Raw genomic sequence first — 13,310 nt, 5'->3', positions numbered from 1 at the left:
GCTTGTAACGCCAGGGTAGTGGGTTCGATCCCCGGGACCACCCATACGTAGAATGTATGCACACATGACTGTAAGTCGCTTTGGATAAAAGCGTCTGCTAAATGGCATATATTATTATTTATTATTAACAGTTTGTGTGTTTTTTTCGTTGAATTTTACTCCTTTTTTTCTCCCCAATTTCGTGGTATCCAATTGTTGTAGTAGTTACTATCTTGTCTCATCGCTACAACTCCCGTACGGGCTCGGGAGAGACGAAGGTCGAAAGTCATGCGTCCTCCGATACACAACCCAACCAAGCCGCACTGCTTCTTAACACAGCGCGCATCCAACCCAGAAGCCATCCGCACCAATGTGTCGGAGGAAACACCGTGCACCTGGCAACCTTGGTTAGCACACACTGCGCCCGGCCCGCCACAGGAGTCGCTTGATGCGTGATGAGACAAGGACATCCCTACCGACCAAGCCCTCCCTATCCCAGACGACGCTAATTGTGTGTCGCCCCACTGACCTCCCGGTCGCGGCCGGTTAAGACAGAGCCTGGGCGCGAACCCAGGGACTCTGATGGCACAGCTGGCACTGCAGTACAGCGCCCTTAACCACTGCGCCACCCCTGGGAGGCCCCCATCGTTAAGTTTGCCGATGACACAAGTGGGGGGGGGGGGGCAACGACGAGACAGCCTATAGAGGAGGTCAGAGACCAGGTCGTGTTGTGCCAGGACAACAACCTCTCCCTCAACGTGATCAAGACAAAAGAGATGATTGTGGACTACAGAAAAAGGAGGACTGAGAACGCCCCCATTCTCATCGACGGGGCTGTAGTGGAGCAGGTTGAGAGCTTCAAGTTCCTTGGTATCCACATCACCAATAAACTAACATGGTCCAAGCACACGAAGACAAGAGAAGAGGGCAAGAGAAACCCTTTTCCCGTCAGGAGACTGAAAAGATTTGGCATTGGTCCTCAGATCCTCAAAAGGTTTAACAGCTGCACCATCGAGAGCATCCTGACTAGTTGCATCAATGCCTGTTATGGCAACTGCTCGGCCTCCGACCGCAAGGCACTAGAGGGTAGTGCGTACATCCCAGTACATCACAGGGGCCAAGCTTCCTGCCTTCCAGGACATATATACTAGGGTGGTGTCAGATAAACGCCCTAAAAATTGTCAAAGACTCCAGCCACTCTAGTCATAGACTTCTCTCTGCTATCGCACGGCAAGCAGTACCGGAGTGCCAAGTCTAGGTCCAAGAGGCTTCTAAACAGCTTCCACCCCCAAGACTCCTGAACATCTAATCAAATGGCTACCTAGACTATTTGCATTGCCCCCCCCCCCTTTACACTGCTGTTATTATCTTGAATTACCATGACTAACCTGTAGCCCCATACATTGACTCTGTACCGGTACCCCCTGTATATAGCCTCCACATAGACTCTGTACTGGTACCCCCTGTATATAGCCGCCACATTAACTTGGTACTGGCGGTACTGTACAGTCCTCGCCCTGAGTTGCCGTACAGTCCTCGCCCTGAGTTGCCGTACAGTCCTCGCCCTGAGTTGCCGTACAGTCCTCGCCCTGAGTTGCCGTACAGTCCTCGCCCTGAGTTGCCGTACAGTCCTCGCCCTGAGTTGCCGTACAGTCCTCGCCCTGAGTTGCCGTACAGTCCTCGCCCTGAGTTGCCGTACAGTCCTCGCCCTGAGTTGCCGTACAGTCCTCGCCCTGAGTTGCCGTACAGTCCTCGCCCTGAGTTGCCGTACAGTCCTCGCCCTGAGTTGCCGTACAGTCCTCGCCCTGAGTTGCCGTACAGTCCTCGCCCTGAGTTGCCGTACAGTCCTCGCCCTGAGTTGCCGTACAGTCCTCGCCCTGAGTTGCCGTACAGTCCTCGCCCTGAGTTGCCGTACAGTCCTCGCCCTGAGTTGCCGTACAGTCCTCGCCCTGAGTTGCCGTACAGTCCTCGCCCTGAGTTGCCGTACAGTCCTCGCCCTGAGTTGCCGTACAGTCCTAGACCGGAGTTGCCGTACAGTCCTAGACCGGAGTTGCCGTACAGTCCTAGACCCGAGTTGCCGTACAGTCCTAGACCCGAGTTGCCGTACAGTCCTAGACCCGTGTTGTCGTATAGATGGAGTTGTCATGACTTTGCCCTCTTTGGGTACAGCAAGCCGCATCCCCCTCTCCCTGCCTCCCCCTTGCCTCCTTCAACTAGGCTGCTGTGGTCGTAAATTCCTGAGGAGAAGCCCCTGCCTCATGGACACACAATATAAGAGAGAGTGAAGTTTCATAGAGAACAAAGGAATTTCTTCCACAACTTGGTGAAGCTCATGGGAGACGGTGTGGCCACATTACCATAACGCTGTTTATATAATAGCCCAAGATATAAGGTTTACATCTAATTGTAATTACATCTAATTGTTGTATAAGATGAATGAGTGAGTATGATACGGTTTGTAAAATTGTGTGATGTGATTTTGGACTGTTTAATGAAGGAAACTCCAATTCTCTTTTGAGTTTAACTAAATCAGAGGACCGCCACTGAGCCCAGTTAGGGTCAGGCACCCTGGGACAGCCCCTTTTCTGCAATTCCGAATAAAACCCCAACTTTGAGAAATTGTCATCAGACCAAGTTTTTCTCCATTAGGAGGGGGACTAAAGGTTGCAGACCATTGCTGAATCTTTTAATCATACCACCTGGTTAAACTCTTAAGACTATCGATACCGACAGAATAAGAACAAGTCTTTGATATTAATTACTAGTCTGCAACTAGGAATTCGGTATCATTGAAGAACGACAACCGCCGAAACATCCATTCTATAACAACACGAATGTCACTCTGAACTACCCCCTCTAACCACGACAGACAGAGAGAGACGGACAATTCTACAAAAGAAACACTTTTCACCAGCGATCAAGACGACAAGTGTAAATATATATATTGATTGCAATTGTTCCCGAATGAGTGAGCGTTCATGTGCAAAGGATTAGCATTTCAATTGTTATAATTATCAATCTGTAGTGACTTCTCAGCTGACCTCCACTCCCTGTTTTGTCTACCAAGCCGCGATGCCGGTTTAGCCCACTAGGGGCACATTCCCTTATCATTTCTTGTAACCATATTGACTGTTTGTTTGTTTATGCATTTCTGTGAATTACTTATTTAGTAATAAATTATTTAAGACAATTGATGTATGGATGACTCATAGTGAAAACTGGGTTCGTGCAGATAACCAACAATTTACGACGTTTGGAATGAGACTAACGAAAGGTAAAATAAATAATTCATTAAATCGAAGACTAATTGATCAGACAAAATATCTGAAAGGTTATATTAGGAAATTATAACCTTGTAATCTTAACTTCCTAGTTAATTACAGTTACATGATTAATCAGTTTAATCGTGTAATACTAATTGTGGTCCTTCTGTAGCTCAGTTGGTAGAGCATGGCGCTTGTAACGCCAGGGTAGTGGGTTCGATCCCCGGGACCACCCATACGTAGAATGTATGCACACATGACTGTAAGTCGCTTTGGATAAAAGCGTCTGCTAAATGGCATATATTAATTACAGAGAATCTTTGATTACTATCATTAAACTGAAGACTTTTAGTTAAGACAACAGAGTTACGGGCCAATTTGCATATATTCACTTTTATTTTTATCAGAGTTCACATGTGGAACTGCATGAAAATATGTTTTATTTTAGTTTCAAACCATTTAGAAATGTTTTTCCCCATTATCTACAGAAAAACAAACCGTCCACATTGTAAACTCTTACAGTACTGGGTTGAACCCCCTTTGCCTCCAGAAAAGCCGGACTTCGTCAGGGAAAGTTGCTTAATCGGTGTCAAGGGACGTAAGGCATGCCAGCAAAACATTCCCCGTTCCATTAAACCACCGCCACCAGCCTGTAGTGTCGACACCAGGCAGGATGGGGCCATGACTCATACTGCTTACAGAGCGCTCTGCTGCTCATGCTAAATACTGAGTGCCATCAGCTTGACAACAAGAACCGGGATTCGTTGGACCAGGCAATGTTTTTTCCACTCCTCTATTGTCCATTGTTGGTGATCGCGTGGCCGCTGGAGCCACTTCCTCTTGTTTTTATCTGATAGGATTGGAACCTGGTGTGGTCGTCTGCTGCAATAGCCAATCCGTGAAAAGGACCGACGAGTTGTGTCCCGAGAAGCCGTTTCTGCACACCACTGTTGTACTGCACCGTTATTTGCCTGTTCGTGGACCACCTTTTAGCTTGCACGATTCTTGCCATTCTCCTTCGGCATCTCACCGACAAGCTGTTTTTGGCCACTGACCGGATATGTTTATGTTTGTCGCATTCTCAATAAACCCTAGACACTGTCGTGCGTGAAAAGCCCAGGAGGCTTCTGGACGTTTCTGAGAACCGGCGCATTGGAACTGGCACACCTGGCATCGACAATCATACCACGCTCAGTCGTGTAGGTCACTTGTTTTGCCCATTCTAAATTTCAATAAAACAATAACTGAATGCCTCGATGCCTGCTTTATATAGCAAGCCACGGACACGTGGCTCACTGTCTGTAGGGGCGAACCCTTTTTGTGAACGGGGTGGTGTAAACTGGCCACCGAGTGTACATTGCAGTGCCATAAATGCCTAGCCTGGGCTCCAGTCTGTTTCTGCCCTCTTGCCAACCCAAACATGTTCAGTCAAAATCACAAACATCTGGGACTAAAAGAAAACACCCACCTTCTGGCCGGTTTTACAGGTGGCGGGGAGGGGCCAGTGGTAGGCGTGGCCCGCGCTGCACCCCCACATGGCGGTTAGGTTCCCATGGGAACCCTCGGTAAGCAGGTGTTTGAGGTTCGGGATGAGAGCACAGATGGTGCCGTGACTGTGGGCCCAGCGGACCAGCTTAGACAGGTTCTCTGAAGAAGTGTGCAAGCAGTCTTCCATCGTGAGTTGGAGCCGTTTCCCCTATGGAAAAATGTATATTACTTATTCATAATAGAAGTGTGAGTTCAAATCAAAATCAAATCAAACTTTGTCACACACACACCGAATACAATAGGTGTGGACTTTACCATGAAATTCTTACTTAAAGGCCCTTAACAGTGAAGTTTAAGAAGAACATATTTACCAAGTAGACAAATACAAATAATAATACACAGTAATAGAATAAGAATAACGAGGCTATATACAGGGAGCACCAGTACAGAGTCAGGGTGTCGGTGTACAGGCTAGTTAAGGTCATCTGTACATGTCGGTGTACAGGCTAGTTAAGGTCATCTGTACATGTAGGTGTACAGGCTAGTTAAGGTCATCTGTACATGTAGGTGTACAGGCTAGTTAAGGTCATCTGTACATGTAGGTGTACAGGCTAGTTAAGGTCATCTGTACATGTAGGTGTACAGGCTAGTTAAGGTCATCTGTACATGTAGGTGTACAGGCTAGTTAAGGTCATCTGTACATGTAGGTGTACAGGCTAGTTAAGGTCATCTGTACATGTAGGTGGGGGCAGTGACATAGGTTACAAACAGCAGCAGTGTTCTAAAGGGAGGGGGGAGTGGGGGTGGGGGTCAATATAAATTGTCCAGTGGTCGATTTTATGAATTATTCAACAGTCTTATGGTTTTTTTTGGGAGGGGGTAGAAACGGTGAAGGAGCATTTTGGTCCGAGACTCGGCGCTCCAGTACCACTTGCCGTGTGGTCTCTGACCATTTTATGGGCTTTCCTCTGACACTGCCTGGATGGCAGGAAACTTGGCCACCGGTGATGTATTGGGCCATTCACACCACCCTCTGTAGCGCCTTACAGGCAGATGCCGAGCAGTAATAGGTCATCTGTCTGGCCCAGCAGCTTTGTGAACATTGACATGTTTAAAGGTTTTGTTCACATTGGCTACCGAGAGCGTTATTACACAGCCATCCAGCACAGCTGGTGTTCTCGTGCATGCTTCAGGGTTGCTTGCCTCGAAGCGAGCATATAAGGCATTTAGCTCATCTGGTAGGCTCACGTCACTGGGCAGCCCGAGTCTGGGCTTCCCTTTGTAGTCTGTAATAGTTTTCTAGTTTTCCCTGCCACATCTGACGAGCTTCAGAGACGGTGTAGTACGATTTAATCTTAGTCCTGTATTGATGCTTTGCCTGTATTGATGGTTCGTCTGAGGGCATAGCGGGATTTCTTAAAAGAGTCCGGATTAGTCTCCCGCTCCTTGAAAGCGGCAGCTCTAGCCATTAGCTCGATGAGAATGTTGCCTGTAATCCATGGATTCTGGTTGGGATATGTACGTACAGTCACTGTGGGGACGACGTCATCGATGCACATCCATGTCTTACATTCCTCAATGCCATTGGATGAATCCCGGAACATATTCCAGTCTGTGCTGCAAAAGAGTCCTGTAGCGTAGCATCCGCGTCATCTGACCACTTCCGTATTGAGCAACACGGAAGTCACTGGTACTTCCTGCTTTAGTTTTTGCTCGTAAGCAGGAATCAGGGAGGATAGAATTATGGTCAGATTTCCTAAATGGAGAGCTTTGTATGCATCTCTGTGTGTTGAGTAAAGGTGGTCTAGGATTTTGTTTTTTTTTCCCTGGTTGCACATGTGACATGCTGGTAAAATTTTGGTTAAACTGATTTAAGTTTGCCTGCCTTAAAGTCCCTGGCCACTAGGAGTGCCACTTCTGAGTGAGCATTTTCTTCTTTGCTTATGGCCTTATAGAGTTGGTTAAGAGCGCTATTAGTGCCAGTATCGTTCTGTGGTGGTAAATAGATGGCTGCGAAAAATATAGATGAGAACTCTCTTGGTAGACAGTGTGGTCTACAGCTTATCATTAACTATTCAGGGGCCAAATGGGATCTAGTCATTCTGCATTAACACCCACTCCCTTGGCAGGGCTAAATGGGATCTAGTCATTCTGCATTAACACCCACTCCCTTGGCAGGGCTAAATGGGATCTAGTCATTCTGCATTAACACCCACTCCCTTGGCAGGGCTAAATGGGATCTAGTCATTCTGCATTAACACCCACTCCCTTGGCAGGGCTAAATGGGATCTAGTCATTCTGCATTAACACCCGCTCCCTTGGCAGAGCTAAATGGGATCTAGTCATTCTGCATTAACACCCACTCCCTTGGCAGGGCTAAATGGGATCTAGTCATTCTGCATTAACACCCACTCCCTTGGCAGGGCTAAATGGGATCTAGTCATTCTGCATTAACACCCACTCCCTTGGCAGGGCTAAAACACGACAGATTGCAGCACCCAAAGAAAAGAACGCATTTACACGGGACAAACGTAGGCAACATTTCTCCAAGTATGAACTGACAGCGACTCGATGTAGTCAGAGGTGCCTTTGATTTATTTTACAATTTTTTGCTCCAAAATCAAAATAAACCTGTAAACAGGAAAACTTATATTTTAGAGGATAGGAGAACTAAGAACTGAGATGGTATCACCAGGTTAAGGTTTGTTGAAAAAAAAAAAAAAACTCTGTACTACACCAGAACCATCTCATTCATTTGAGTCAGTAATGCCCCGAGCATGCTGGACCCCATACCGGTGAACTGAAAACACTGTGATTATTATTATTATTTTACCCTGCTGGTTATGAACATTTGAACATCTTGGCCATGTTCTGTTATAATCTCCACCTGGTACAGGCAGAAGAGGACTGGCCACCCCTCATAGCCTGGTTCCTCTCTTGGTCTCTTCCTAGGTTCTGGCCTTTCTAGGGAGTTTTTCCTAACCACCGTGCTTCTACATCTGCATTGCTTGCTGTTTGGGGATTTAGGCTGGGTTTCTGCACAGCACTTTGTGATATCGGCTGATGTAAAAAGGGCTTTATAAATACATTTGATTGATTTTCCACAACATGTTCATTGGCTTGGCGTCTGGGGAGGGGCTTGGCGTCTGGGGAGGGGCTTGGCGTCTGGGGAGGGGCTTGGCGTCTGGGGAGGGGCTTGGCGTCTGGGGAGGGGCTTGGCGTCTGGGGAGGGGCTTGGCGTCTGGGGAGGGGCTTGGCGTCTGGGGAGGGGCTTGGCGTCTGGGGAGGGGCTTGGCGTCTGGGGAGGGGCTTGGCGTCTGGGGAGGGGCTTGGCGTCTGGGGAGGGGCTTGGCGTCTGGGGAGGGGCTTGGCGTCTGGGACATGACCAACAGAAAAAACAGAAGCAGTTGACAGAATTTTTTCTATTTAAGTTATGAATATACAACTGAATTTTTAACATTGATTTCCAAATGGTATTGTATTTAATCTGGTAAAAGCTGCTGAATGTGTCCAAAAACACACTGCGATTTATTTGTTGATGATCTACCAGGGTTTGCCCTGCCTATGGCTAATGGAGCACGTTACAATCTGCTAGCAACAGTCCACTCACACTCGCCGCTGCTCAACTCCATAGTAATTCGTAGAGTTGAGTTTAAGGCCTTTGTGCAGACTGTACGTCAGATTCAGTCTTTTACGATTATCACACCACTGTGTGAGATGTTAATTCAAATCTTGATATCAAGCGGGTTAAATTGGTACAGGCTTTCGTCAACATCAGCGGTGTATTTGATCTATGCATGTACCAGCAGCGCAAGCCTCTCTCTACGGTTATGCGCGAGAGAAGTGAGTTCAGAACAACCGAACGTATGAATCTTTTTAAAAAGTTTACACAAACAAACTTCATATGTCCCATGTCAGAATCAAAAGAAGCTTCCCCAAAAGAACATGGTAGAACGTTTATTTTGTTTGGATATTTTCTGCATTTATCAAAATCCCATCATGTAAACAAGATTATTAGGGAAATCGTTCCTTCTTGCACAGCATGTAAATGTTTAAAAATCAAACTATTATATTATTCTGACTAATTGTGTGCATACTCAAGTGTTCCTATTGGTCAGTCACTGGGATCAGCTCGGAACACCTGACATGATAAAGACACAACCAGAACGGTCAGAGCCTACGACCTACGACCCTGTTACACTGAACGAGCCCAGATGTCCAACAATCGTTTACGATTTTTTTAATTTGCCAACGTCGTGGAAATGTCTGCAAAATCCCAGCATAAGACAGCTAAAATCATACAGCCTGTAGAGGGTTTAAGGCCAGGCATACACTACACAACCTTAACATGAAGTCGCTACATTTTTTCCATCTCAGACGAATATTCCTGATCTGGCTGAAATCCTATGAACTTGGGCTAGGATCATTACATCGAGACTCGCATAGTTTGAGCAGGTCAAGGACATGTCCTACATTTTATAGTACGAGCAGTGCTACAGCATGATTGGACAAGGACTGCTCCCAATAGCCATTGAGCATTCAGCATGTGAGACGAAAACAATGGGCGGATTCAATTATGTTGAGCCCGGGCAGATGCCTGTCACATCTGGCGAAAACGGGGAGGGAGGCAATGTCCTTCTCAAATGGAACAGCTCGGTCATTTTGTCAACAAGGCAGCATGGTGCATCGTCCATAAACATACATATCTTTTCCATAAAATACATATTTTAACATTTTCTAATTTAGTTCTCATTGGGAAGGAAGAAAAATACGTTTTATCAAAAGCAATCCCTTTTGCAAGAGAAACCACAGAATCCTTGGTACTTACGTAAAACCTCCACTCACCCGAGGCAACAGGCAAAACGAACCAATATTACATCAGTGTCCTACATTACATGACAGAAATACAAATATATATATACCGACGTGAAATCAAGACCATATTCTGCGCCTCAAGACTTAAAAAAAAATGTTTCTGCACCTATTTGTTTTCTTCCTACGACAACCGAGAAAAGCAGGACAGGATCAACTAGGGACTCATTGTGTAACCACCCTCGTCCTGTGGTTTTAGGATGGATGGGGAGAAAGATTTGGGGACAAGGACATCGGGAAATGGGAGCACGTTCAAGTTGTTACCATTTCAGAAGTCGTGTAGTGTATACCGAGCATAAGACAACTAAGGCAAAGAACGGCCTACTGTTACAATTACTAGATATTTAGCAACACAGATCAAATATTGTTCATAGCCCATATCGTTATCAGTGGCTAACGCATTGATATAATGTTAATTCTGGGCTGGCTAGTCATTTCAACCATTCTGCATATCGCTATCTATCTAGCTTGCTAATTATCTAGCTGGGCCCGCGGCTAACATAACACACCCGAGCTAGCCAGTTATCTTGCTAACTATTCAGCTATTTCAAATCAAACAGCAGCCCGAATATGAAGCTGGCTTTGGTCTACGGCTAACTAGCTAGCTAGCTACGGTCGTTAGCGTGATCCGACTCATAGAACAAAGAGACGCCTGTTATCTCTCTGTTATTGTCAATAAACACTTACCTTTACACCGGAGACTCTTCATATAGCTATTTCTTCTAATATAAAAGGAAGGAGTTGTTTGGGATGATTATAAGTAACAAATCAGCGGTCAAAGCAAGCGATAGACCACTCCGACTAGCTGGATAGTGGGAGATATTTTCTTCTTCTTCTCCAAAACATAGAAGTAAAAACGAGGCCTTACCGGAAATACGTCATTTCGGATGTGTATCTACGTCATCGTGTTGTTATGAGAGATGAAAATGATCATCTTATTCAATATAAATACAAATACAGGACCATTTGTAACATGTACAAAACATGTGGAAGGATGAGAAAACTGAGGACAACGTATGGGTTGATGTTAGGCTCATTGTATATTTATATTAACAAAACTGGAAAGTTAAACTTTAAAAAAAAATCTTAAAAACATGTTTACATTCAAAAATAACTCACACTAGCTGCTTTTTAATTTTATTTCTAGAAAATGTAGATGGGTTTAAACTGTTGATAAGAACCCTCCACCGGTAATGTTATCAACTTTACCCACAAATAAATCTGGTTAATGTACAGTGCATCCTCATTTTGTTGCGTTACAGCCTTATTCTGAATTGTATTAAACTGTTTTTTCCTCATGAATCTACACAAAATAACCCATAATGGCAAAGCAAAAACAGGTCTTTAGAATTTTTTGCAAATGTATGAAAGAAAAAAAAACATATCACATTTAGTATGATAAAATGAATGTTCTCACTACTGCAAGTCTCTCTGGATAAAAGTGTCTGCTAATTGACAAATGTAAATGTATCACAAACTAAGTACTTTGTTGAAGCATCTTTGGAAGAGATTACAGTCTTGAGTCTTCTAGGGTATGATGCTACAAGCTTGGCACACCTGTTTGCCAATTTGTAAGTCGCTCTGGATAAGAGCGTCTGCTAAATGACTTAAATGGAAATGTAAATGTATTTGGGGAGTTTCTCCCATTGTTCTCTGCAGATCCTCTCAAGCTCTGTCAGGTTGGATGGGGAGCGTTGCTGTACAGATATATTTGCACATACGGGCATTTCCACCACCATTTCTCGCATAGTACATTTTACTGACACAAAAAGATCCCAAAAAGATCTGTTCGACATTTATAAAATTGTCCCGACACTTCCTATTTCTTCAGCTGTTGTGATTTTTTTAATTATTATGGCATGACTTTACTGTGGTATGGCGGGCGGGATCTCAAAGGTAAAGGTGTTGTCAGTTCTGTTGTGATTTTTTAAATTATTATGGCATGACTTTACTGTGGTATGGCGGGCGGGATCTCAAAGGTAAAGGTGTTGTCAGTTCTGTTGTGAGATTTTTTTAAAGTCATAGCAAAAGGACGGGCTCCCTGATGGGGCCCATTGCTCTGGACCTATGTGAGCATAAGAAAACAGAACTAATCTGATCATGTATCAGACTACAAGTCAAGATTCCCTGAGATTCTACACATCTACAACCACACTACCCAGGTCTCCCTGAAGCTGAACCGTCACAAGCATGGCAGATGAGGTCGTTAGTGACAACAGGCCCTGAATTCTTGAGTTCCGAGTTACAAGAAATGGCAAAGCAGATTGACTTTAAGCACATTACCTCCCTCAGAGTAACACATTACCTCCCTCAGAGTAGCACATTACCTCCCTCAGAGTAGCACATTACCTCCCTCAGGGTAACACATTACCTCCCTCAGGGTAACACATTACCTCCCTCAGGGTAACACATTACCTCCCTCAGAGTAGCACATTACCTCCCTCAGAGTAACACATTACCTCCCTCAGAGTAACACATTACCTCCCTCAGAGTAGCACATTACCTCCCTCAGGGTAACACATTACCTCCCTCAGGGTAACACATTACCTCCCTCAGGGTAACACATTACCTCCCTCAGGGTAACACATTACCTCCCTCAGGGTAACACATTACCTCCCTCAGGGTAACACATTACCTCCCTCAGGGTAACACATTACCTCCCTCAGGGTAACACATTACCTCCCTCAGGGTAACACATTACCTCCCTCAGGGTAACAGACACGTGTAAAAGAGCACTGCGAAGAGGATTCTGAAGCAGAAAGACGCACTGGGCGCTGTCATGTGCCACAGCTCCTCATGTGCCACAGCTCCTCATGGGTAGAAAAGTCAGCTCCTTCCTTAGAGAGAAACCTGCAACCTAATTGGCCCAACAAAAACAACATCAGGTTAAAGGATGCAGCATAACATAGAATTAAGGAGGAGTCAAACTGATTTAACTCTGCAATTAAACCATTTAAAAAAAGACAGTGAAAATGATTGTTTTTGCCACCAGAAGTACCAGAACTAAACAGCCCAAAACTGAGAGATGTCGGATCCTGTTCCGGCAGGTTCTGACTCAAATTAACCCACTGTCGTTGTTTGGATGTGATATAACCGTTGAAACATGATGTTATCAAGGTCATTTCCTTAGTATGTGATGTTACAGTTCGACATGTCGTAAAAGTTGGAGCTTAGAGATAATGAGTTTCCCACTAGTAAATACCAGTTACAGGGGCGTTAAAGGAGATGTTTCCCCAGTCGGATGCTGCTATTTACAAGATGTTATGAACACAGACAATAAATAAGTCTGAAGACAGACAACATAGTTGCATAACATACTCTCTTAAAGGGTTACTGCACTTCCTGATTTGGCCTTTGTTTTTTTGTTTGTTTTTAATCCGTGCTCATTAAGAAATACTAGCGGCCATGAACACACTATATTCATTTGGGGACAGGTCGAAACACATTAAACAATTAATGGACATTTAGCTAGCTGACTTGCTGTTGCTAGCTAGTTTGTCCTGGGATATAAACATTGGGTTGTTATTTTACCTGAAATGCACAAGGTCCTTTTTTAAGTCTAGTCAGATGCTTGTTGACGCTCTAGTTAGTCAGACACTTGTTGACGCTCTAGTCAGTCAGACACTTGTTGACGCTCTAGTCAGACACTTGTTGATGCTCTAGTCAGTCAGACACTTGTTGACGCTCTAGTCAGTCAGACACTTGTTG

At 45.0% G+C, this 13,310-nt stretch overlaps 1 protein-coding gene across 3 annotated transcripts in view; it reads right to left on the bottom strand.

Annotated features, from left to right (window-relative positions):
* LOC123989573 (uncharacterized protein KIAA1958) overlaps positions 1–10,460 on the bottom strand; it is a 42,389-nt gene extending 31,929 nt beyond the window's left edge. The window contains exons 1-2 of one of the 3 annotated variants that reach the window (XM_046290689.1): positions 10,290–10,460; positions 4,711–4,938 (exon numbers count right to left, since the gene is read on the bottom strand). In XM_046290689.1, coding sequence (XP_046146645.1) covers positions 4,711–4,917 — 207 coding nt within the window. In that variant the 5' untranslated portion in view covers positions 4,918–4,938; positions 10,290–10,460. The remainder of the gene's footprint in view (positions 1–4,710; positions 4,939–10,289) is intronic. The other 2 variants (XM_046290690.1, XM_046290691.1) reach the window with 2 other exon arrangements.
* Positions 10,461–13,310: the final 2,850 nt, after the last annotated feature.

The sequence above is a fragment of the Oncorhynchus gorbuscha genome, linkage group LG11 (genome assembly GCF_021184085.1).
Source record: "Oncorhynchus gorbuscha isolate QuinsamMale2020 ecotype Even-year linkage group LG11, OgorEven_v1.0, whole genome shotgun sequence".
NCBI classification, from domain to species: Eukaryota; Metazoa; Chordata; class Actinopteri; order Salmoniformes; family Salmonidae; genus Oncorhynchus; species Oncorhynchus gorbuscha.
This window is presented reverse-complemented; position numbering and strand designations above follow the sequence as displayed.